At 44.4% G+C, this 23,139-nt stretch overlaps 1 protein-coding gene across 1 annotated transcript in view; it reads left to right on the top strand.

Annotated features, from left to right (window-relative positions):
* The first annotated feature begins 334 nt into the window (after nt 1-334).
* LOC144004815 (uncharacterized) overlaps nt 335-23,139 on the top strand; it is a 237,131-nt gene continuing 214,326 nt past the window's right edge. Inside the window, exons 1-3 of the mRNA XM_077502384.1 lie at nt 335-540; nt 4,966-5,018; nt 20,255-20,467. Coding sequence (XP_077358510.1) covers nt 335-540; nt 4,966-5,018; nt 20,255-20,467 — 472 coding nt within the window. The remainder of the gene's footprint in view (nt 541-4,965; nt 5,019-20,254; nt 20,468-23,139) is intronic.

Below are 23,139 nucleotides of genomic sequence, written 5' to 3'. Positions count from 1 at the left end.
TATATATATATATATATATATATATATATATATATATATATATATATATATATAATGTTTTTATATTTTTCATTGCTGTTATGTAAAAAACACAATGTTGTATGCGTGTTGTTGTTGTTGTATGAGCTAATTTTTTACAGTATTGTGACCTTCTTTCATATCGCCAACCTCCCCACAATATCGTGATAATTATCGTCTCGTGACCTTCAAATCGTGATAATATCGTATTGTGATGTTTGGATATCGTTACATCCCTAGTCGCTATTGCAGGTAATCAAATTACTTGCAGCACTGAACTTTAATCCCTTCACAGGACACTGAGCAGAAAGTCAGGATGGGGACAGGTGGCCTTCTCTTCCTCCTCCTCCTCCTCTTCCTCAGTGTCCAGCACGTTGTCCCGCGCCAGGGAGGGAGGAGGAAGAGCGAACGAGAGCAAAAACTCCTGCTGACAGCCAGCGAGAGGGAGCGAGAGAGGAGGGAAGAAGCCCCCCCCCCCAGCCGCCTGCTGCCGGGACCATGGGAGCGTCTCACGGGAAAAAGGTCCGTCACGTCTTCCCTGCCTTCAGTTTAGTGTTAGCATAGGCATAGCTAATCACCACAACAACAGTTGTTGTTGTTGTTGTTTTGCGTGGTGTTTGTTGGTGTCAATTAAAATGTATTGAAGAAAAAAAAATGTTCCTATATAATGTTTTTTGGGGAAAAAAACAAAACTTTTGCCTGTTTTGAATGTAAAAGTTTCATCCAAGCGAACTTCACTTTTTAAGAAACGTTCGCAAGCGTCAAACTGCCCATTTTGAGTAAACACTTTGGACTGGGCGACGACGACGTTCGAATGACTTTGCGGTCCATTCTGAGGTGTTGACGTGGACGTGCACATGTGATCGATTCTAATATCAATATTATCGATACCAAGTCGGTTTCGATATCAGCTCGATACTGGCACCATAATATCGATCTCGTAATTTTGTTTTAATTTGGCTCGTTTATGCACTGCTGCAGTTTGGTCAAAGAGATAACAGGCACATCACAGTCGTGCGTTTCCATCACGTGACTTAGCGTCTCATCTTTGATTGTATGAACACATGCAGTATTGTACTTCCAAAATAATTTTTTGGGGTATGTTGTTTTGTTTTGTTTTACATTTGTTGTTGCACTATAATCTCTAACATAATTTGTTTAGGTTGAAAAAGAAGTGATGAAGGCAGAATTTTTAGTTATGTTTTCTATTTGTAGTTTCTGAACAGTATATGATAAAGTATTTGTTTACATTTCTTTTCATATGATCACTTTATGCACCTTAAGAAAGTTAAAAAATATATTTTGTTATGGTTGCAATATTTCTGGGGGAAAGTGATAAAGTATAAAGGATATAAAGGATAAAATTAGTGTATCTGCCGATATCGATACTGGTTTCAGCGGATGCGCCGATACTGCATTAAAGCAGTGGTATTGGTATCGGTGAGTACTCACAAGTAACATGCCGGTACCATTAATTCCAACGCTAATATAGGACTTTGGATGCAGCATCTTGTGTCTTGCTCGTGCATGACATTCACTGATATGTGACATGTTCACTGCATGCCGATCTAAGATATCCTATTGGCCCTTGAATGCAATGAACCAATGGCAGGACAGATTTTTCATGGTGAGGAAAACAAACCTTAAGTATCGGTATGGTATTGGTATCGGCCGATACTGCAAAGTTGGGTATCGGAATCGATATCGGGGGCCAAAAAACGGTATTGGAACAACACGAATAATAATAATTTATTTTCTATTTATCAATAAACTTTGTCCTAATTTTGTCCTTTGTTTAAAAATGAAAACACAAAAACACTTAAAGGCTGAAATTTGATTGTGAATAAGCAATTTGATAATACAAAATAAAGTAACTCAAAATTAAATTAAAACTAAAAATTCTGCTTTTGTTGCACTTCTTTTGTGGATATTTTTCAAGCTAAATAAACAATATGTTAAAGATTATCCTGCACCAAATATGAAACAACATACCAAACAAATTATTTTTCAAGTACACTACTGTTTGTGTTAAGGCAATCTACTAAAAGAGCCAAACTGAAACTAAACTACTAGATCGATATTATTGTGCCAGTATCAAGCAGATATCAATACTGTTTGGATCATTAGCCCACCACTATTGTTTGGTCGCGCAGACAGACGGGCGGACGCACCATTGATTTAGCCTTAGTGAGTGGGAACGTAAGATGGCCGCTGGTGGCTTCACTTGTCTGGTCCAGTCGTTTCTTTGCCTGTGCTATAAGCACATTTTGGTAGCCGACATTGCTCCGCTTCTCTTGGACCATGGCGGTATGTTCAGCCACCCTCCGACACTGGCTGTTGATTGGTTGTTGCCGAGTGAGCGACAGACTGTGCCTGCGCTCGAGTGAAGTGACGGCCACACTTACTACGTGGGGACGAAGCGCTTCCGAGGCATGCGAGGACCTGCCTGGCCTGTCAGGGACCCCACCACCACCACCACCACGCATGTGTCGGAAGTGGCTGCTGGCCCCCAAAGGGAGACGCAGGACATGCAATGCTAATGCTAGTTGTTTTAGCTTGGCAACAATTTGTTGAGCAAAACAGTGCTAATGCTACTTTTGTAGGAAGATTCTTTCAAAAGGACAACAAAGCAAAGTTGTCATTTGTGCATCGGTGAGTCACACAAGGTGTGGTTGCATAAGCGCAAGCGCGCACAGCGAGAGGAAGAAGCAGCTTGAGTGATAAACAAAGCAGATTAAAGACTAATTGAGTTCCTCAGAAAATCCTCCAGCTAAAAATACACGCATGCACACACAAACCAAAAGGGGAAGTCAAGCCTCAAATGTTGACAATAATCAATTGAATGCAGCCAAGTGTATTTTTGGAACGAATATTGCATTTGTGGAGGAGGAATAAAGGAGCGGCAGACAACCATTTTCATCCCCGTGTTTTCTCATGGGGACCCTCCACAGTGAGAGGGATGGCTGGTCTTCATCCATTTCACTGTGAATGAACTCCTCCTGGGTGCCTTTCCTTACAGTGTACTTCTGTGCCCCGCCATGTTGTGGTTTTCATGTGTTTGTTGGGTTTTGGGTGTGTCTTAATATAATTGTATTATGGATGTACTTTGAGTTGCATTTTGAATGTATGCAAGGTGCTATATAAATAAAGTTGATTGATTGATTGATCCATCTGAGGGGGCGGCCATTTGCCACTTGTTGTCCACTGAAAATGACATCGCCGTGCAAACGTCACATGACCACTCGTAGAAGCAGGTGATTGGTCATTACTTTGAGGCCGCCGTAGATATGAAGAGCGGATGGTGTGCGTTACTGCAAATTTTGGTAGCGATCCAATACCATGTAAATACGGGGCCACTATCACCGATACCGATATCTATACTTTTTGGAAAATTATGGTATATAATTTTTTTTTTAATTAAGGTATCTCGATGATTGCTTATTCACAATAAATTTTCAACATTTAAGTATTTTTGTGTTGTTTCTTTTTTAAACACATGACATTAGAATGAAGTTTATTAATAAATAGAAAATATGCTATCAATGTTTTTCCCACGCAAAAACATTACAACCATAACATTTTTTTTTTACTTTCTAAACAAAGTGAAACCTCAAATTCTGCCTTCTTCACTTCTTTTTCAACCTAAACAAGATGTGAAAGATTATCATGCAACAACAAATCTAAAAAAAAAACTATATTATTTATATTTTTCCAGTACAATAATGTACGTTTTCATGCAAACTACTACAAAGATGAGATGCTATAAGTCACATGAGGGCACACAAAATACTGGAGGGATCCAAAAATGCCTGTTATCTGTCATAATGACCAAACTGCAGCAGTGCATAAGAGCCAAACTGAAACTAAACTACCAGATCGATATTATAGTGCCAGTATTGATCCAGTATCAATACTGACTTGGTATGGATAATATTTGGATTGATCCGCCCACCATTACCGGATGGCTGGTACGCGCTGTGAGCCAATAGGAAGAAACGTCACCACATGGCAGCCATCTTGGGACAGGGCTGCTCGAGCAATCACAACATGACAATCAAATGTCAAACTGTCGATTGCTCAACTCTCCCAAATTCTCAACCCATTTTCATTTTTTTTCAGATATGACCCGAACAATTATGCCATGTTTTTCCAAAAACAAAACAATTGCCTGAATTACAGCCACGTTAATAAGTTCTGTAATAAACCATTGTGTTTTTAATTCCGTCAGCGAGTAACCAGAGATTGATTGCCAGCGCAGCCAAGCCGAGCAGTCCCCTGTCCCAAGATGTCCGACCAGTGCTGACGATGATGTCATGAGACATGCGTGCCGCTGTGTTGATGTCATTTTCAGTGGACAACAAAGTGGTAAAATGGCCGCCTCCCCAGATGGATGAAAATGGCTGCCAGCTGCTGCTTCATTGCTGTCCCACAAACGCAATTGGTTCCAACGACGCGTTTACACTGACGCAACTTCTGATTGTCGAGAAAAAACTTGGGGTGGGCGGGGCTGACTTGCTCTTGAAATAAGAGCTGCTTCTCTGTTCTGATGAGGTCGGCCCGGGGTCCGGCATCGGGGCTCGGTCAGACAGTGGGGGCCTTGTTGTTGCCGCTTTGTGTTTGCCTGATGAAGCGTTTACTAGCAACCAACAACAAAACCATTCACACACACATCTCACAAAAACAGACCCCCAAAGACACTGTATGAGGGTGTGCATGCGTGTGAGAATTCCCGCCATGCAGCCAGCCCTGGAAGAAGAAGAAGACCAGAATCAAAGATGATCAGAATGCAAAAGAATTGACAGTTCGACAGCTACTGATTTTTTTGAGAGGTTGCAGATTGAAATCCCGAAAAGTGTGCTTGCCCTCTTCTTGTGTGGAAGGCATAAAAAAAAAAGTCATCATTGGCCCGTGCTAACAGGAAGGTGCTGTTCTGTGTTTGTCCTGCAGAGGGCGTACGACATCGCTCAGCGGCCTGGAGACGCAAGCGGGACATGTGCAGGTCAGCCAACGCAGACACGCCCGCGTGTGTGCATGCGTGTGTGTGTGAGCTAGCATGCTAGCACATTAGCCCTATGACTGGATAGCCGATAGCCCATGCACGCCCATGCAAACCGTTGAAGTCACAGGTGGCAATCTTGCTCCTCCCACCTTGCGAGCAGGGTACTGTACAAACCAGGGGTGGCGAGATCTGGTCCTCGAGGGCCGCAGTCCTTCAGGTTTTGGCTATTTCCCTTCTTCAACACAGCTCATTCATTATCAACTCATCAGCAAGCTCTGCAGAAGCCTGATATGGAGCCTGTTAATTGGAATCAGCTGCACTTCGAGGAGGTAAATCTATAAAGCCTGCAGGACTCCAGTATGAAGTTAAATATAGTGCAAAAGTAACTCGTAAAAAAAAATTGTACCTGTAAAAAAAAACTATAAATTTGTATCTGTAAAAGGCATGATTTGTACCTGTACGTAAAATTTGTACCTGTAAAAAAAAAAAAAAGTGTACGTAAAAAAATTTGTACCTGTAAAAAAATTTCTACCCGTAAAATAGAAACTTATTACTAAAAAAATGTGCATTAAATAAAAGTGTACAAAAAACATTTGTACGTAAAAAAATGTACGTAAAAAAAGTAATTTAGATGTAAAAAAAAATAAAAATTGTACATATAAAAAAAATTGTACCTGTAGAAAGAAGTATAAATTTGTATCTGTAAAAATCATGATTTCTACCTATAGAAATAACAACTTGTAGTCAAAGAAGTCACCACTAGGAGTCACAAGTGTTTTTTTTCTGCTGCTGCCCGGTCACGTGACTTTTGCACCAAATTTTGCACTACAGTTGTAGCAGAAAGATTCGTATTCGTACGAATCGTAGCGCTCCGTGATTTGTACGTGTTTGGAAGGGGGTGGGCTCTGGAGGATTTGGGAGCGGGCTGAAGCTGAAACTCATTGGTTCCACGAACGACAGTGGGTTGATCTCAAAAAAGGTCACTTTATTCTCATTAGCCCCGCGACCCTTGTGGGGAATAAGCTGTCAAGAAAATGGATGGATATTCTAATTAGTATGCGCTAGGTCCGGAATCCCAAACAAACAGAGTAGCGACACCAGCAACCATCTCGATCTCAACAACCTTTGTGAAAAATTTCAATCTGGCTTCCGTTCTGCCCACAGCACAGAAACCGCCCTGGTCAGAGTCACAAATGACCTCTTCATGGCGGCTGATGCTGGCTGCTAATTCTCCTGGACCTCACAATGGCGTTGATACTGTAGAACATGACATCCTCCTCAGCCTCCTCCACTCCAACATCGGTCTTAATAACACAGTACTAGAATGGTTTATTAAATCATATATTACCGGCCGGTTAGAATACGTCTCCATGGGAGGTTCCTTTTCACGCACTCAGCCCGTCACCTGCGGCGTCCCACAGGGATCTGTCCTCTGCCCCACTCTGTTTACACTGTACCTTTTTTACCCCTTGGCCGTGTCATCAGCAAGCATGGTATCTCCTTCTATTGCTGATGACGCGCAACTCTACCTCAAACGCAACCCATCACCAACTCCCTTATCCACTCTCACGACCTTCCTGGATGAGATCAAGGTATGGATGACCATCAACTTCCTGCAGCTTAACCGTTTGAAAACCCAAATAATGCAAGTCGGCACCCCTCACCAGATAAGCACATCACCCATAACCAGCATCACCTTCTCCGGACATGATATCTCACCCTCAACAGTCGTAACCAACCTCGGAGTAAAAGTGGACCCCCACCTGAACTTCGATGCTCATATTCATAATCATCTTTACAAAACTTTATTCTTCCACCTCAGAAACTTCAGTTACTAGTTGTCATTTCTACAGGTACACTCTTAGAAGTAAAAGTGCTTGTTAGAACCTTTTTAGGTTCCCCAGCTTGTCCTTATAGGATAACCCTTTTTGGGTTCCTGGTATAACCATTTATGAAGATTCCACCTGGAACCCTACAAAAGGGTTCTACCGGGAACATAACGGGTTATACCCAGAACCTTCTGTGAAAGGTTCCACCCAGAACCCTGTATGAGAGGTTCAACAAAGAACCCTTTAAGGGTTTCATATAGATCTCACACAGGGAGTTCCACTGAGAACCCTGTTATGTTCCAAGAGTTTCATCCAGAACCTGAACAGCGAGTTCCACTAATAACCATTTTGTATTTCAAGGGTTTCATCTAGAACCTGCACAAGGACTTTTGTTTTTTATATGGATTTTTTATTAAGAACCACACTACTCTACAGATCAAAAATATTATTTATGTTCATTATTGTTAACATTGAGAAACATTCAAACCATTTTTAAATGAGGATTTTGTTTTTATTATTGAAAAATCTTCAAACAATGATAGATAAGGACAAGTAGACTAACCCCGGGTTTTCACCGGTTGCGGTTGCGGTGCGGTTGCGGTGCGGTCCGGCGACGCAAGCAATTAGATTCCATTCATTCGAATGGTGCAGTTTACACCGCTTGCGGGTGCGTTGCGTGTCGACTGCGGAAGGCCTGCGGCGTGCCGCAAGCCTTCCGCAAGGATAGACCTATTTTCTATTTTTGCCGGACGCCGCAGCGGTAGGCCTCCGGCAAATGGCAAGCTAGCACAAAACACATCGAGCGGGACACGAAGACCGAGGCAGTTTCAAAATAAATTTCCGGTTACCTTTCAGAATAAAACACTCGCCAGCTCCTATTTCGCAAGTTTTTCAGCAAAACGTGACGTGGGCGTCGCCGGGCCATGTGCTCATTCACGGTTTAGACACCAGCGAACATGGACGAGGAGAGGTTTATATTGGAGGTGGAAAACCACAAAATAATATATGACACGGCACATCCTTTTTATAAGGACTGTAATGTATTGTGAGTTTGATGTTCGCGATTGCTTGTTGTGCCCGTCTCGCTTGCCGTACTGAGCGGCAGCCGGACGCGGAAGACAGAAATAAAGAGTGGACCCGCACTGACCCGACTCTCGTTATTAATATACTTTACAAGGACAACCAAAAAAAGGATGCTGCATGGAATCTCATATCTTTCTGCTTCTCTGTTGAGCAGACTTTCTGTATGTTTGTCGTTGTGAAATGCCACATGATCGCGCGCGCGCGGTCCCGCGAGACACGTTGGGAAGTGGGCGGCGACGGAGCTGCCGGACCGCAGCTGTGCGGAGCCGGTGTGGATTGACAAAAAAATTGACCCGTCCGGAGCACGCAGTCAAGACGCACCGCACCGCAACCGCACCGCAACCGCATCCGGTGAAAACCCGGGGTAAGTAAAAACTATTATGTAGGTCCCGGAGGGAGGCAGGACAGAAGTGAACACAGGTTAACTGGAATCAGCAACATGACAGCGAGATGTACGCAAGCCATGCACACCATGGGTGTCCTCAGCAGGAGGATTCAGATCATCTCCAGCAATCGCGACATGGACAGGGAGGACAAAAAAAAAACAAAGACAGTTAGTAGCACCAATACAGTATACATAATGCACCAGATGAAGCCAATTATAAAAAGTAAAGTAAAACCATGCATGGTCGAATGAGAGCAGTATGCAGTCCGAGTATGCAGTCATTTATTAAATTCATTTATCAGCACATCATAATGATGACAGTGGGACAGACTGGATAAGCCTGGCTCCTTTAACAAGAGCCTCCACTGGCACAAAACCAGGTAGAAGTGAAGGAACCCGACAAGGTTTTCATATTAATTTCTTTTAATAAAGTTGAAATACTTTTCAGTAAAATAAATTATTGGAAAAGGAGGTTCCATAGTCACCCTTAATCCACTTGTTGAAGGCAGTGGCACACTCACTTTTTTGTGTCCAAACTCTCTCATGTCTACAAGAGAAACAAATGTTAACATAAAAAAAAGTCTACCATTCTCCATAAGGGTCATGCAGTCACACTTGCTGAAATAATATGGTAGATTTAACTTACCTTGATTATTTGAGGTTGCTTGATGTTTCACTTCAATCCAGTTTGTCTTACAAATTCATACACGTGATCACGCAAGTAAATAGTCATCACCACTGATATGTCACACCTGTTTTGAATAGGGCGGAGCGATCTGGAACAAAACCGGCATTAAACTCCCAGGGCAGCCAGCTCCCAGGTCACACAAACTAAAATCCAGCTTTTCCCCTGAGCAACACAATCACCACCAAACATTCGTACCATCCGTACACCAGTGTGAGTGGCACTGGAGGTAATGTGTGCCCAAGGATTCAACAACATAAATTGGAGAGAGTGGGATTTGAACAGCTGACCTTCTGGTTACTGCTCAAACATCACTAGCCCCTGAGCCACAGCCACCATTCACACACAACCAGAAGTAGGTCAACTCCCCAATTCAAAATTCAAAAGTGAACGGTTACAACAGCAGGAACTAAATTAATATACAGAGAGTATATTGTGTTGCGACATTATGTATTTGTATTGTATTCTTTGGTTAAGTGTTGTACATCACAAATTGGAAATGTTCATACAAAAAAAGTTATTCTGTAGACAAATGCCTCTTAAATCCCAGTCTCAGTGGCATAGTGCACTGACAAAAAGGGAAAGATTGGGACTTGAACAGCAGACCTTCTGGTGACTAAACAACCAGCTCTACCTCATAGGCCACAGCCACAAGACCTCAAAATTTCTGAGTGAATAGTGCAATGATTGTTTTGAGTACATTTACCAGTTTATTAAAAAAAAAAAAAAAAGGCTACTCAAAGGGTGAGGTACAAAGCCACAACCTTCAGGTTTGTGGCCAGCCAGTGTACCAAATGAGCCATGCTCCTCCAGTTGTGTGTTATTATATTGCTGATGTCAGGTGGAATCCTTGTAGCTCCAAGTTGGCCTCATTTTAGACACACCAGCAATGCAGTACAAGGACCAACATGATCGGCATAGCTCAGGTGGTACGGTGACTGTCTCCCAACCTAAAGGTCTTGAGTTCATTCCTCAATGCTGGAGTAACTTTTCTTTGTTTGTTTGTTTTTCTTTTTTTTTTTTTTTTAAACTGGTAAAATTTACTCAAAACTCTTGTTGTAGAATTTCCTTAGAATGTCTGAGTGAATACTGAAACATGGCTAAACATTTGATAATTTGATGGTAAGGATCTTCTCATACACGTTTTCAACAGCCCTTGAAGAACACCTTCTTCCAAAAAGAGTTCTCTGTATTGAAACAGTTCTTACAGGAACCCTGAGCCTCAAAAGAACCCTTGAAGATTTATTTATTTAGTTCCCCAAAAAGGGTTCCCTGGAAGCCGTAGTTCTGCATAGAACCTCTGCCCTTCATGAAGAACCCTTTTGGAACCCTTACTTCTAAGCATGTACAAATCATGATTTTTCCAGATACAAATTTACACTTCTTTCTACAGGTACAATTATTTATTTTTTTTTACGTACATTTTTTTTCCATGCAAATTTTTAATTATTTTTTTTTTAAGTACAAATGTTTTTTTAAGTACACTTTTTCTTTTATGCACATTTTTTTAGTACACATTTTTTACTTTACGGGTACTTTTTTTATGTACACTTTTTTTTTTAACAGCTACAATTTTTTTTACAGGTACAAATCATTCCTTTTACAGAGACAAATGTATATGTTTTTCTACAGGTACAATTTTTTTTTTATGAGTTACTTTTGCACCATATTTAACTCCATACTCCGGCCCCTTTTTCTTTTATCGCTCACTTCCTTAGACCCCAATATTCGATTTGGCAGAGGCATCTTTGACTGAATTGACCTTTCGCAAACTCCGCCCCCCAAACGAGCATTGACAATCACACATTTAGCAACCGTTTCTATGTAAGCATAGTCCGTCAAGCTTTACTCAGCTCTCGCTGACGTCCATAGTCTGATTGATTTTATTTGATGGCTTACGAGACTGCTAACCACCATAAAAGTTTACGGAAGAAGAGTGACAACCATTAACAAGCTCCGGACCTCCAAAATGATGAAGCGGTGTGCCTACAGAGTATGTAAATCGGACTGTGCTAAGGTAAGACTATGCTAACTCTATCGGGCTAACTAGCTAGCTGTAGTGTAGTTTGCTTTCGGGGCAATAACTTGTCACAAAACGATATCAAAGTTATTGTAGTTACTATTAATGAATAATATATATTACTAGAATGTCATGGCCATCTAAGTTAAGCTTGTTTAGTCAGTGGTTAATGTTAGTTTAATGTTTTCTTTTAGCTTTTGCATTTGTCTAAATGTTGCAAGCTAACATTAACACAAAGCTTCGTCAATTTTGGCAAACTTAGCGTCCTAATAAGTGTCCCGAGCTTATCTTGTTTTCATTTTTCATGCAGCATTTTGTGAAGGGACACCCGTCTCCGGAGTATCCCAACCTTGTGCTTGCTGTACAAGTGTTGAACCAGACAAGGGAGCAGCTCGAAGGCTGTTGAAAGCCACACACACACACACACAAAAAAACGGTAGACTTAACGTTCTAACGTTACGTCAATATTTGAGTTGAAATGCAAGTAAAATATTAAAATAAATATGAACAGGTTGTGAGACACTCGAGTACCAGGTAAAGTGACAATGAATTAATAAAATTTGCCATTTCATTTGCAAAAAATGTGTACAGATGCAGAGTCCATGGGCAGGAGCCAGGAGTTTCCAGGTCCACAGCTGCTGATGCTGAAACAGAAAATCATGAACTCCCCCTACTTTCTAGAAGCCAGTTGGAAAACGACCCTGAGGAGGGACAGAGCACTGAAGAGGAGAAGAAATTGGAAGAAGAATATGACAATATGAAATTAAATTGTCCTTAAAAGTGACAAGGCGAGGTAAGGTAGGACTCAGACGCAGGAGTAAGGTAGGCCACCAAGGCAACAGGTTTATTTTCGGCCAACAGCTGTCTCCTCTCAAACCAGTGAGCTTTCACGGTCAGGTTTGACTTGGCTGACATGGAACGTGGGATGGATTCTGAGGGATCGTGGTAGGCGAAGACGAACTGCAGCAGGACCTATGGACTTGGTTACTGGAAAAGGCCCCACAAATCGCGGGGCCAGCTTTGGACATGGTACCTTGAGTCTGAGGTGTTTGGCTGATAGCCACACCCGCTGGCCTGGGCGGTATTCGGGTGCCGGTCTCCTTTTCCGGTCGGCGGCCCTCTTCACCCGGTCTCCCTGGCGTTGAAGCGCCGTCCGGGCCGCCGACCAGACTTTGTGGCACCGACGGATCATGGCCTGGACCGAGGGGACCGTTGCCTCAGGGTGAGACCTGTGGCAGATGTGGGTAATGAGTTGTGTGCGAGCTCGACCCATACCAGATATTTACTCCAGGTTTTCGGGTTCTGGGAGACGAGGCATCGGAGACCGGTTTCGAGCTGCTGGTTCAGCCGTTCTGCCTGCCCATTGGTCTCAGGGTGGTACCCAGACGTCAGGTTGGCTTTGGCACCTAGGGCTTTACAAAATTGTGTCCAGAATTGGGAGATGAACTGTGGTCCACGGTCTGAGACGATGTGCAATGGGAAACCGTAGAACCGGAAAATGTGGTGGATCATGATATCTGCTGTGGTCTTGGCGGATGGGAGCTTGGTTAGTGGAATGAAGCGAACCATTTTAGAGAATCTGTCAACAACTGTGAGGATCGTGGTTTTTTCCGTGAGATGGGGGCAGTCCGGTTACGAAGTCCACTGATATTTCCGCCCTTGGTCTGGATGGGATTGGTAGTGGCTGGAGTAGACCCATCCGGGACTGACTGGACGTCTTGTTGCGGGCACAGGTATGGCAGGCGGCTACGTAGTCCTTGATCGTGGTTTCCATTGCCGGCCACCAGAATCTCCGGGCGACAGCATACATGGTCCTGCGGACTCCAGGATGGCAAAATAATCGTGAAGTGTGGGCCCAGTGTATTACCTGGGCCCTCAGTTCCTCAGGCACAAAGAGTCGACGTGGTGGGCATGACGTGGGGGGAGTGACGTTTCGCAGTGCCTCTTTGACATCGTCCTCAATTTGCCATATCATGGCCCCGACTATGCAGTCCCGGGGCAGAATGGTCTCAGGCTCGGCTTCCAATGGCTCGGACTCGTGGACTCTTGACAAAGCGTCCGCTTTGACGTTTTTACTGCCTGGTCTGTAAGTCAGAGAGAATACTAAGCGGTTAAAAAACAATGACCATCTGGCCTGTCGAGGGTTGAGTCCTTTGGCCTGGCGTAAGTATTCCAGGTTTCGGTGGTCGGTCCAGATCAGGAAGGGGAGTTCGGCGCCTTCCAACCAGTGTCTCCACTCTTCGAGAGCCACTTTTACAGCGAGAAGCTCCCGATCTCCAACCGAGTAGTTGCGTTCAGCTTTAGATAATTTACGTGAGAGGAAGGCGCAGGGATGTGTCTTGCCGTCCTCTTGACAACGCTGAGACAGTACTGCCCCAATTCCAATACTCGAGGCGTCCACCTCCACCACGAACTGGCGTTTGGGGTCAGGGACTCTGAGGATTGGGGCATGAGTGAAGCGAGCTTTTAAGTCCTTGAATGCTTTTTCAGCTTCCGGGTTCCACATAAATCGAGCCTGTGGGGAGGTCAAGACGTGCAGGGGGGCGGCAATGGTGCTGAAGTTTCTGATAAATCGCCGGTAAAAATTGGCGAATCCGAGGAATTGCTGGACTTTCTTTCGTGAGTCCGGCGTGGGTCAATCTCGCACGGCGCTGACCTTGTCTGCCTCCATTTCCACTTTTCCAGAGGACACGACGAATCCCAAGAAGGAGATGGTGTTGATGTGAAACAGGCTCTTTTCTGCTTTTACGTAAAGCTGGTGATTCAGCAGGCGTTGCAAGACTAGGCTCACGTGGTCTTGATGGCTTTCTTGGTCGGGAGAGTAGATTAGGATATCGTCGAGGTATACATATACAAAGTGGTCAATGAAATCTTTGAGTACTTCATTTATCATGGCCTGGAAGACGGCTGGAGCGTTCGTGAGGCCGAAAGGCATGACCAGGTACTCGTAATGTCCTTGGGGAGTGTTGAAGCCAGTCTTCCATTCATCTTCCTCGCGGATCCGAATGAGATGATAGGCGTTCCGGAGATCGAGCTTGGTGAAGATCTTAGCTTGTTGCAGCTGATTGAACACCGACGACATCAAGGGCAATGGGTACCGGTTCTTAACAGTGATGTCGTTCAAGGGACTGTAATCAATGCAGGGGCGTAGGGATACATCCTTTTTACTCACGAAGAAAAAACCTGCGCCAGCAGGTGAGGAAGACGGTCGGATGAGGCCGGCTTTCAAGGAGTCGTCAATGTAATTGTTCATGGCCTGGCGTTCGGGTCCTGAGACCGAGTACAGTCTCCCCTTGGGGATGGTTGAACCGGGAATCAAATCGATCGGGCAGTCATACGGTCGGTGTGGAGGAAGAGTCATGGCCTTGGTCTTACTGAAGACCTCTCGCAGGTGGTGGTAGCAGGAGGGAACAGTGTGCAGGTTCGGGTATTCTTCCTGAGCAGGTGGAACGAGGGTCACCTGGTGAACCTGGGCTGTGGTGTTTCGGGATGCGGGTTGTTCCAAACCATGAGAGTTGCATTCCTTTCCCCACTCCAGAATGGTTCCCAAGTTCCAGTCAATTCTGGGGTTATGTAGACGCAGCCAAGGGTGACCCAGAACCAAAGTGGGGGATGAAGCCTGGAAAACGTGGAAGCGGAGAGTCTCGAAGTGCTGTCCGATTCGGACTCCCAGAGGTTCAGTGATGTGGGTGATCTTGAAAAGTTCCTTGCCGTTCAGCGTTCGAGCCTGGATGGTTGAGAAAAGTGGTTCGGTGGAGACTCGTATTTGCCTTACGAGCTCCCAGTCCATGAGGCTCTCGCCGGAGCCAGAGTCGATGAGGGCTGACAGATCTGTAGTGCCATTGTGGTGGGTTATCTGAATTTGCGTGAGCCTGTGGTTCTTGGCGGGTCGGGGTGACGAGGAACTCACCGGTGAGCCGCCCTTCGTGGTGCAGGTTCCCACCAGGTGGCCAAGGCCACCACAATAGAAGCATCGGCCTTCTCGGCGGCGGAGCGTCCAAGTCCGTGGGGAGTTCTACGGGAATCAGGAGTTCTTGAATGGCAGGTGAGAGTCCTTTCAAGAAATGATCGTGTAGCGCTATGGCGTTCCAGCCACTGTTCGTTGCCAACGTTCGAAAGCGGATTGCGTAATCGCTGACAGGTTCTTTGCCTTGTTGAAGCCGGCTCAACGCTCGTGCCTTCTCTCGGTCATTGTTCTCTGGGTCGAAGACTTGGCGCAAGGCGACTTGAAAGTCCTGTACGCTTTGACAGACCGAGGAACCCCTGGCCGATTCCGCGGTTGCCCAGGTTTTGGCCCGTCCAGTCAGGTGCGACACCATGAAGGCCACTCGGGACCGGGCTGTGGGAAATGCCTGTCGTAAGTGTTCAAAATGTAGATCACATTCCGTGAGGAAAGTCTGACAGCGCCCGGGTTCACCGGAGTATCGTTCTGGGGAGGCCAGTCTTAATCCTACCCCGGTGAATGGCGTGGTCGGGACGGAGAATTCAGGAGGAGGAATTTGTCCGGTGGGAGCTGGCGCTCGACGCCGTGAGAGGCTCACCAGCTCGTGGACCTGGCTGGACAATTCCCCCAGCTGTGATATCATGGATTGTTGGATCCGGTCCTGGTTGTCAAGCCGGGCCTCCTGGCTCTGCAGTGCAGCCTCGACCTTGCCTGCTGGGTCCATGCTGGCCGAAGTGTACTGACAAGGCGAGGTAAGGTAGGACTCAGACGCAGGAGTAAGGTAGGCCACCAAGGCAACAGGTTTATTTCCGGCCAACAGCCTCTCCTCTCAAACTGAGAGGAGAACTGGGAGTCAAAACAGTGGAGAACTAAAAGCGCTCCACTAGGGAGGAAAAAACAGGCAAAAGGTACTGGGGACAACAAAAAGCGCTCCGCTCGGGAGGAAAAAGGGCACAAGGCAAAAGGGGTAACTAAAGGCGCTCCACTGGGGAGGAAAAGGCACAAAAACAAGGCAAAAAGACAAGGCGACGTGAACAAGGTCATGAGGACTGTGGGACGCTTCCATGCACTGAACTGTGACACTTCGGCACTGAGGGGAGAATGCAGATGGCTTTTATTGTGAGTCTTGATTGGTGGCAGGTGTTGGTAATCATGGGCGGGGACCGGTAATTATGGAGCAGCAGGAAGGGCAAGTGACCTGGGGTGAGAGGAGAGTTAGGATTTTCAAAGCAAGACAGGTGTAACAACTATGGCCTCTAGGCCCACTGCACCCTCTAACTTTTTTTTTTAAGTTTGCTTCTTCTAAAGCAAATTCTCTGCAGCCGCATAAATATTCCACTGCCCAGACAGGATCCAGGCTTGGTTAGCTCTGCAGGTGGTCATCCAACCACCAACAAGGCTCTTTTGAAGCCGCTGACCAGGTGACAAAGGAATTTATGCGTCTGCCGAAGGAGTGTATTCAAGCCGTCTTCTCGGAGCCCGAACAAATGGCTCCAATGATTTGGAATACACAAATGACCGATCAAAGGAATGTTCATGACTTCTTATCAATCACAAAGGGTATTCTGGCGCCTCGCCCCTTCCTGGAACGTTTAGATGGAGCAACAGCACCGCCAAGTGGTGAAACTTGGAACTATCCTTAGTGACAATTCACATAAGTAACCGCATTTTACACATTTATACCATGATAATTCTTGACAGACAACTGAACTACGAATGATTCATGTTATATCTTTGTGTGTATGAACATCCTATTTCATTTGTACTCCATAAAGAATGAAAGATAATCAATATCTCTCAGTTCAGTCAGATTAGACAAGTAGAAGTTACCTCACAAGTTAGTTTATGATGCATTAATTACGATGTGTGTTAAACGGGTTGTGTGGGAAAACTGATTTGCCAGACTGACCAAATTTAATGCCAAATTATTAATCTCTTTAATAATTTTTTTCTTAAAGTCTGCCCGAGCGAGCAGAAGGGTGTGCCACCACCCACTGAAGCCCCGCCCAAAGACTTTAAAAGGGCGAGGAGACCCTCGCTCATTCTCTTGCCTCTTCCTGCTCTCCCGCCTCTCCCCTCTGGCTTCCAAGCCTCTTCCAAAACTCTCTTGCACGACCTGCGAGTGTCCCAGCCTGCTCGAACTCTTTGTTCCAAGAAACTTGCCAACCACGTGGCCTTTCCTTTTCTGGCAGCAACCGTTGCCGAGAGCAGACACTCGCTCCACGCCACGCCAAAGCAGGTGCAACCTGCAACGCTGACCCCAAAGACTGTTTTACTCCTTTTTTCTTTTTTTTCTCTTCACCATCAGTGGAGTGCCCGCCAGAGGCGGACTCCGCGGCCCCGGCGTACACTTGCAACGTATCGCCGGACTCAAGGTTGTGCACCTAAGCCGCGCACCTCACCTGCTATTCGGTGGCGCTCCGCCGCAGTGCCAACGCACCTCCAACGGCTGGCCTTCCCCGTACGCAGGCGCGTACGGACCGAGCTGCAACACCTGAACCCGGACAGCTGCCGGAGAATCAACCTCGCCGAGTCGCCGACCAATCAAGGGAAGAGCCGCGCAACTACGTCAGGCCCCTGAGTGGCTTTCCCTTGCTCACCTGTGGAATAAATCCTTTTTTTTAATTTTCTTGCCTTTTTGGAACGAACATTGACTATTTTTCCCCCTTCTTTTTGAAGACCTTTCTGCTCATTCGACGCAAACGATTCTCGTAAGTGTGCGTTTGATTTCTAGCTCGGCGTATCCACTGTGTGCCACTTACGTTTGAAACATATCACAAATCTGGCAGGTCAAATTTCTCTTTTCCCTGTTTCTTTATTCATTCGCATTCCTTCCTTATTTTCATTCGCTTTATTTTATTCCTTTTCTTCTGACGGTAGAATAGCTAGATAGGCAGTGTTTTGATTCTGTAGTGTAGCAATCGTGAATAAATGCATGTTTTATGAACTCTATTCCGCCTAAGTCATCTGTGTTTCCGAGTGGATTATTATTCTTTTGTTAGTACAACGAACCACTGAATATCGAGTGTGGCGACTTTAGATTATAAATGACTGATGAAAGAAGGATTTTGGTCGTTGTTTGCTCCTGTTAACCCCAAAGCAAAACCAACGTGGTGCCCCAGAGGTTATCGAGGTAAATATAATTTACCTCTGTAACGTCCAGATTATTAATTCGTCCAAAAGACGACCCAATTATCGCTACACAGGAAACATGGATACCAAAATAAAAGGATGGGCCGTCACGCCGGTGGCGGCGTGACAAAAAGAAACTGAAATAGAAAGTCCAAAAACACAAATTAGCACACTTAAAAATAAAAATAAATCAGCTGTTTGTTTTCATGAAATTTCTAAAATAAAAAAGTTCAATATAGTGTCAAATTCCTAATACAAGATTGGTAATCAAACATCACATCTGGTATGTAGTGACCTACAGCTAGAGACAGTAATCACATCACATGACAACTACATTACAGTACTAACATTTTAAGTTGATATTTTTACTGTGAAGCATTTTGCAAATTCGAAACATGGAAGATGCTGTAAAAATGCAGATGTGGCTTTATCCTTGTTTAATATTGTTATGTGTTTGTGTATTTTCTCCTTTTATATATTGTAAAGACCATTCAGAATGTGTAAATATCAAATTTTAATGAAACCTCAATAAACCCGTGAGGAAAACATACAATATTTTTTTTACAGCAACTTGATTCTGACTGGCTAATCCAACCTACTGTAATCTCACCTGGTGGCTTAGACCGCACCCCACTGCATATTTCTTGCCTCAAATTTCTATCTCAGGTGCAGTTTCATGGAGTGATTGATGGTGTTTCTGTAAAATGGAAGGATTAAAAAAAGAAAACTTGTTGTGCATATAGCTCTTGCCTTTAGCCTTGGCTACCACCACACTGCTCACAGGTTGACCAGTATTTATTTTTTTTACCCCTGGCTTTGTGCCACTGCTGAGGCATGCTTGTGGGGTAAATGTCATCACTTCTTGCACAGTGCAGGTCCAGGGTGTGCATAAAGCCCACAATGTGAGTGCAAAAACCTGGTGAACTGATTGAAAACACATAGCATTAGGTATTTGTTTTGGAAAAACTATTACAATAGTGTAGCATTAACTAGCTAGTTACAGCCATATAACCTTAACTACATCCATGGCTAGGGTGACATAAATATTTTTTTATGATGGACAAAGAATAACAATGACGGATCTGATGCTTTCAAAGACAAAAAAAAACCCACTAATGTTTAGCTAGCTATAAACACCGAGGTTTAGCTAACTTGCTGACAGTAATCCTCATATTTTCACAATACTAGACTAATATAAGTAAGAAAACTTACCCGGCAGTATAAGAGCACGACTAGTCCATAATGCTGTGCTGGTTTGTATCTGAAGTATAGGTTATGGGGTTTTCTCAGATTTAGCGTGCGTCCTGTATATTTTCCCTTCGCTGGCTAATTTAATATTATGACTACAAACCTCCACTGCATATTGTAAACCTTTTTGCCTCGATCTGGATGATATTGCATTGGTATTGCTCCAAAAGAAATCACTAATACACGCCGGTGTAAGTCTTCCCGTCATGGCTTGTGCTGTCGGAGTCACCAAGCTTGACGGACTAGCAACAGTAACTAAGGGGGGCGGAGCTTATGCGAAAGGTCAATTGTAGTTAGAATTCTTCAATAAAAAAAAAGAAAAGAAAAAGTACAAGTTTCCTGCTGTACTAAACATCATTAAGTGTATAATTTTTATACATGTATTTAGGGCAAATGTCTGAAGTCCTCTTGTTTATGTTATGTTATGTTATGTTATGTTATGTTATGTTATGTTATGTTATGTTATGTTATGTTATGTTAGCATAAATCATGCTGTAAAATGTATAGGATGGTATGCCGAGAAACGTTTGTTGAGAGGACCAATATGGTGGCCTATTGGCTTTCCAGTCATATATATATATATATATATATATATATATATATATATATATATATATATTTATACAGCATAGTTTTGTCGTGTTTTGGTGCTGCTGTCCCGCAGAAAAACAAAACAAAAACAGCCCAACTTGGAAGAGCCAAAAGTGTGTGTGACTGGACTGGACGAGTCGCTCTCTAACGTGAGCAGCACCAAAACACAACAAAAGCATGCTGGCATTTTGTTATTGTTGTTTTTAGCAGGGTGGGTAGCATTATTAGCCTCTGGCGGCATGCGACCATGTCAAATGACACTGGGCTGACTCCAGAAGCAGCCACGCCCACTTGAGAGCATCAGAAAGGCGCTCTTGTCGGCAGGAATGCGGGAACACGGAAAGAAAGAACATCAGAGGAAGGAGGGGCTTATTGTGACGCGACGGGCACTCGCCCACCCGCCCGCCGCCTCAAGGGGAAGGTTAAAGGACTCGTCGGGGCTGAGACGCGCTCACGAGGACATGGACGGATGCACGTGTGGCGAGACAGACGGATGGACGGATGACACGATTTCCTCCAGATTGCTTCGTTGTGGTAAGATGGCAAACAAAATCAAGTGATGAGCATGGACAGTAGAAACACTGGAGCAGTAAAAGTGCATGATAAAAAAAAAAAGCAAATAAATCATAACTAATAATAATGAAACACTTGAATAAGTCCATTAATTCATTTTAAAAATAATCGTTAATGTTATTGTGGTGCCTTTGATACCTATGATTTGCGATATGACATCTTAAGGTAACACTGTACTCCTGCCGCCTTCGAAGAATAAAGTTGTCTTACTTTCAATTGTGAGCGATTTGGAGCTTGTTTTAGGCCCTGTTCACATGGAAGCAAAGCCGGTTTTGTTCCTCAAACAAATCTTGTACGGACAAAAACATCTCAAGACATGCGAGTGTCCAAAAGAGTATGTTTAACGGTTGTAATACATATTCCAAGTCTGGAGTGGCACTGTAGCGCTGCCACAGGGAGTTAATGGGAAGCGTAGAAGAATAATCTGCAACGTAAGTAAGTAAGTTTTGTTGTATATTTTTTCCTCAAAAACGGATGTTTAAAAATCGATTCGGACACCTTTTAAATCGATCAGAGAATTGCGCACTGTGATATCGCGATATATTGCTGAATCTATTTTTTTCAACACCCCTAATTTACAGTATCCAAATTAGAGAACATTTGAGACAGTACTTAGTAGAAACCGCATGATTTATCATGTCTTAAATGTGTTAAACATAAACAAGAGGACTTCAGATATTTTACCACTTGCCTTAAATACATATATAAATTATATGCTTACTCTTGTTTTATTAGTCCATAGGTGTGCTTGTGAGTATGGATGGTTGTTTGTCTCCGTGTGCCCTGTGATTGGCTGGCGACCAGTTCGAGGTGTACCCCGCCTACTGCCCGAAGCCAGCTGGGATAGGCTCCAGCACCCCCCGCGACCCATGTGAGGAGTAAGCGGTCGAGAAAATGGATGGATGATGTTTTATTAAAGAATTATAAGTATAATTCAACAAAAAGATGTCTCTGTCAAATCTGATATTGGAGTTTAAGGAACTGAGCAATAAAAGAAAAAGGGGGGCTTCAAAGTAGTTTAAACAGTAATCTGCTCGCAAGATGGGAGGAGCAAGATGGCCGCCCTGCTGTTTCAATGGCTTGCATGGGCGTGTCTGGGCTATCAGCTATCCAGTCATATATACAGGTCAGTGAGACGAACACAGGAGAAGTGACCATGTCGGTTGATTCAAGTACAACAACATCACGCAAAACATTTTGCTGAAAAAAGCAAGCTAAGAAGGTTGCGCAAAATGACGACAACGACGACACGGCTGTCCGCCATTGTTGTTGACAGACTGGCGGTTCGCGCGAGAATGACATCATCACTGGAGGAATATCTCGCTTCTGGTGTGCACATTGGAACGTACCGGCCGCGTTTCGAAGTCTTTCCACCCAACACACCTACTAAAGATAAGGATTGTTGTCAGGCATGCTGAAGATATGAATCAGGTGTGCTAGTGGGCGGAGACATCTAAAACCTAAAGGACTCCAGACCTCGAGGACCGGAACTGGTGAATCCTGGTGTATATGTTTGTGTAATTGTGTGGGGGTGTGCGTGTGGGGGTGTGTGTGGGTGTGTGGGGGTGTGTGTGTGGAGGTGTGTGTGGAGCAGTGTCATTGATTGATTGATCGATTGATCAATTAGTCGATTAATTTGATTGATTGATTGATTGATTGATTGATTGATTGATTTGATTGAGTGAGTGATACATTTGAAATATGTATAGAAGAAGAGGACAATGTGCATTAGTGTGTAGAAAAAAGAAGTTCATAACTTGAACGTCTCCTCCCCCCCAATTCTTCTGTTGCCCTCTAACACACACACACATACGCACACACGGTCATGTTTCTCTCAAGCTTCCATTTTTAGGAATGATGAATACGGATGCAGATGGTATCTGCTTTCATAAAAGAAAGACGTGTGTGTGTGTGTGGAAACAGGATCCGCGTGTGGCGTCCACAGTCGACCGAAGACACGGCTCGCGTGACTTCTAAATCTCTTCCTCATTTGACTCCACAACAGTCAGCTGCTGCTCTGTGCGCCCCCTGCAGGCAGGAGAATCAGCAAAAATGTAAAGAGGCAGGGCTTGCCTCTCGCCCCTCCCTCCCTTCTCATGCAATGGACTATTCCACGCACCATTTTAAGCGACAAAGTGCAAAGTTGATTCCGGAAAGCAAAGCTGTCGGCACCTTGTGAGGAAAACGCAAGCTTTCACGAGCCACGACAGGCAGCCATTTTCATCCATCTGAGGGTGGGGGCGGCTATTTTGCCGTTTGCTCTCCACTGAAAATGACATCATCACATTGCAAACGTCACATGACCAGTCGTAGAAACAGGGGGTCGTTACCTGAGGCAGTCACAGATATGAAGAGCAGATGTGTGGTACGCACTGTGAGCCAGCCAATGGGAAGAAACATCAGCACATGGCGGCCATCTTGGGACAGGCCTGCTCCAGCAATCACACCATGTCAGTCAAATGTCAAATTGCTCAACTCTCCCAAATTGTCAACCCATTTTCATGTTTTGTCAGATATGACACAAACAATTATGCCGCGTTACTAATGGTATTGGCACTTGGTATCTGTGAGTACTGAAGATTTGAGGATGGGTATCTGTGTCCCCCCAAAAAAGTGTGATTGAACATCCCTAG

Source organism: Festucalex cinctus, chromosome 17 (assembly GCF_051991245.1).
Source record: "Festucalex cinctus isolate MCC-2025b chromosome 17, RoL_Fcin_1.0, whole genome shotgun sequence".
NCBI classification, from domain to species: Eukaryota; Metazoa; Chordata; class Actinopteri; order Syngnathiformes; family Syngnathidae; genus Festucalex; species Festucalex cinctus.
This window is presented reverse-complemented; position numbering and strand designations above follow the sequence as displayed.